The 2,177-nt window shown below is 41.4% G+C and overlaps 1 protein-coding gene across 1 annotated transcript; it reads right to left on the bottom strand.

Moving 5' to 3' along the window:
* Positions 1 to 840: 840 nt before the first annotated feature.
* Positions 841 to 2,101, bottom strand: SARC_04711 (hypothetical protein; the record flags this gene model as incomplete). Its single annotated transcript, XM_014301449.1, has 2 exons — positions 841 to 1,046; positions 1,963 to 2,101. The coding sequence occupies 2 exons, from the start codon at positions 2,099 to 2,101 to the stop codon at positions 841 to 843; spliced, it is 345 nt and encodes a 114-aa protein (XP_014156924.1).
* Positions 2,102 to 2,177: the final 76 nt, after the last annotated feature.

Genomic DNA, 2,177 nt, shown 5'->3' with positions numbered 1-2,177 from the left:
AACAAAGAAATACACAAATAACATATCTATACATGTACACACAACACACCCACCCGCCACACACACAACAAACAACACACACAACAACACACACACACATACACACACACACACACACACACACATATATATATATATACGTACATACAAATATACATATACAAATACACATATGTACATGTGTTTGTAGACGTAGGAGGCACATAGAGGACACGAAGTGGTAAGTCGTCAACGGAGGGCTCATGTGGGTGAGTTCGCATATGTGCCCACTCGTGCGTGGGATAGAGAGGGGATGTAGGCATGTATGTGCAGCGCACACAGGGGTTGTAACGTATATATATATATGTATATATCATAAAATAAAAATATACAAACATCATATAGATAAACATACATGCATCATAAAATAAAATAAACATACACAAAAAACATCATGTACTTGTACCATCAACGTAAATTAACTTGCATATGATATCAATGGCATGTGGACATTGGCTGGGGACTCATTCGGTGTATTGTATTCACAGGTCACAACAGCGCACCTGGTTCCACTTTCGCACGATACAAACACCAGGCGTGCATATGGAAATCCTAAACCTAAACCTTAAACCCATGTGTACTATATATATATACTATACACACACACCATACACTTGCAGTCATGATGGTAAATTGACAATCCACAACACAAAGCATATGGAAACCCTAAACCTAAACCTTAAACCCATGTGTACTATATATATATACTATATACACACACCATACACTTGCAGTCATGATAGTAAATTGACAATCCACAACACACACGCACATATTTCGCTCGTATAACCTATTTATTACCTATGCCGTGTCCTGTAGCACCATAGTCATAGCCTGCACCACATCGGAGCGTGCTATATCCACCCGAGGGTCTCTGAGCTTGTTCTTAAGACTCGCATCTAGGCGTCTTCGCAACTCACTGAACAACACTCCCACACGCGCCGGCACATCCAGCACAATCCAGTCGTCAATAACCACTCTGTTGGTGGCATGCTCCACCACCACACCTAGGAGAGACACGCAAAGGGTATGGTATATGCAGACAGTTTTAGGGGTTTAGGGTTTCTATGGGAAGTGCATACGATATAGATAGCGAGTGTCCATTGGTATGACCCAAAGGGTGCTATATATGCAGATAAGTTTATGGTTTTAGGGTTTAAGGTTTCCTATGATATGTGCATATGATATAGGTAGCGATTGTCTTATGGTATGAAGCAAATAGTACGATACACGCATATAGGTTTAGGATTTAAGGTTTACTATGGTATGTGCATATGGTATAGATAGATAATGTCTTATGATCCGACGCAAAGGGTACGGTATATGCAGATAGCTTTAGGGTTCTAGGGTTCAATGTTTTCTATGGTCTGTGCATGTGATATAGATAGCGAGTGTCCTATGATCTGACGCAAAGGGTACGGTATATGAGGATATATCGAGACGAATCCGATTGTAAACAATTGCTCGAGGGTTACGGTTTTGTACTACTACTACAGCGTCCGCACAGGACACAAGGGGTGAGATTTCATTGATACCTATATACACACACCAATAAATGTTTAGCATTGCGAAATGGGGAGCGTGCGTTACCATGGCAAAGCGTATCCACAGGCCTATCAGAAAGGATTACCGAGATATCAGGATGCACCACAATACGATACGCGAACGCAGCGTCAGTGATGAAATCTACCACTGTGCACTGGACAAGTATATAGCATGGCCACTGGAGAAAGCGTATATATGCGCTTATACAATCCGACGCAACTACCGCATGTGGTACTATATATACTCGCATATACATATGTCAATATATACAATCCTACATATGCGGATACATACACACGTATAAATAGAGCTACATGTATATGTATGTAGGTAGTGCCTTCGACTATGGTGATATTGCGCTCTGCGCGTACATCATACCTCCGCCAAAGAGCAGCAATGCAAACGCATTGACCATTGTCAGATCACGGAGAAACACCTTAGACGTCTGCACCTTCTCATGATACACTCCAAAGGGGGCCTCGTATCTGCAAGGGTATGTGGGCATGTTCAAGGACATGAGCAAACACACAGAAATAACTTACAAATGTAACAGGTATAACACACACACACATATATATATAGACAGATACTTA

The sequence above is a fragment of the Sphaeroforma arctica genome (assembly GCF_001186125.1).
Source record: "Sphaeroforma arctica JP610 unplaced genomic scaffold supercont1.275, whole genome shotgun sequence".
In the NCBI taxonomy this organism is placed as follows: Eukaryota; class Ichthyosporea; order Ichthyophonida; genus Sphaeroforma; species Sphaeroforma arctica.
This window is presented reverse-complemented; position numbering and strand designations above follow the sequence as displayed.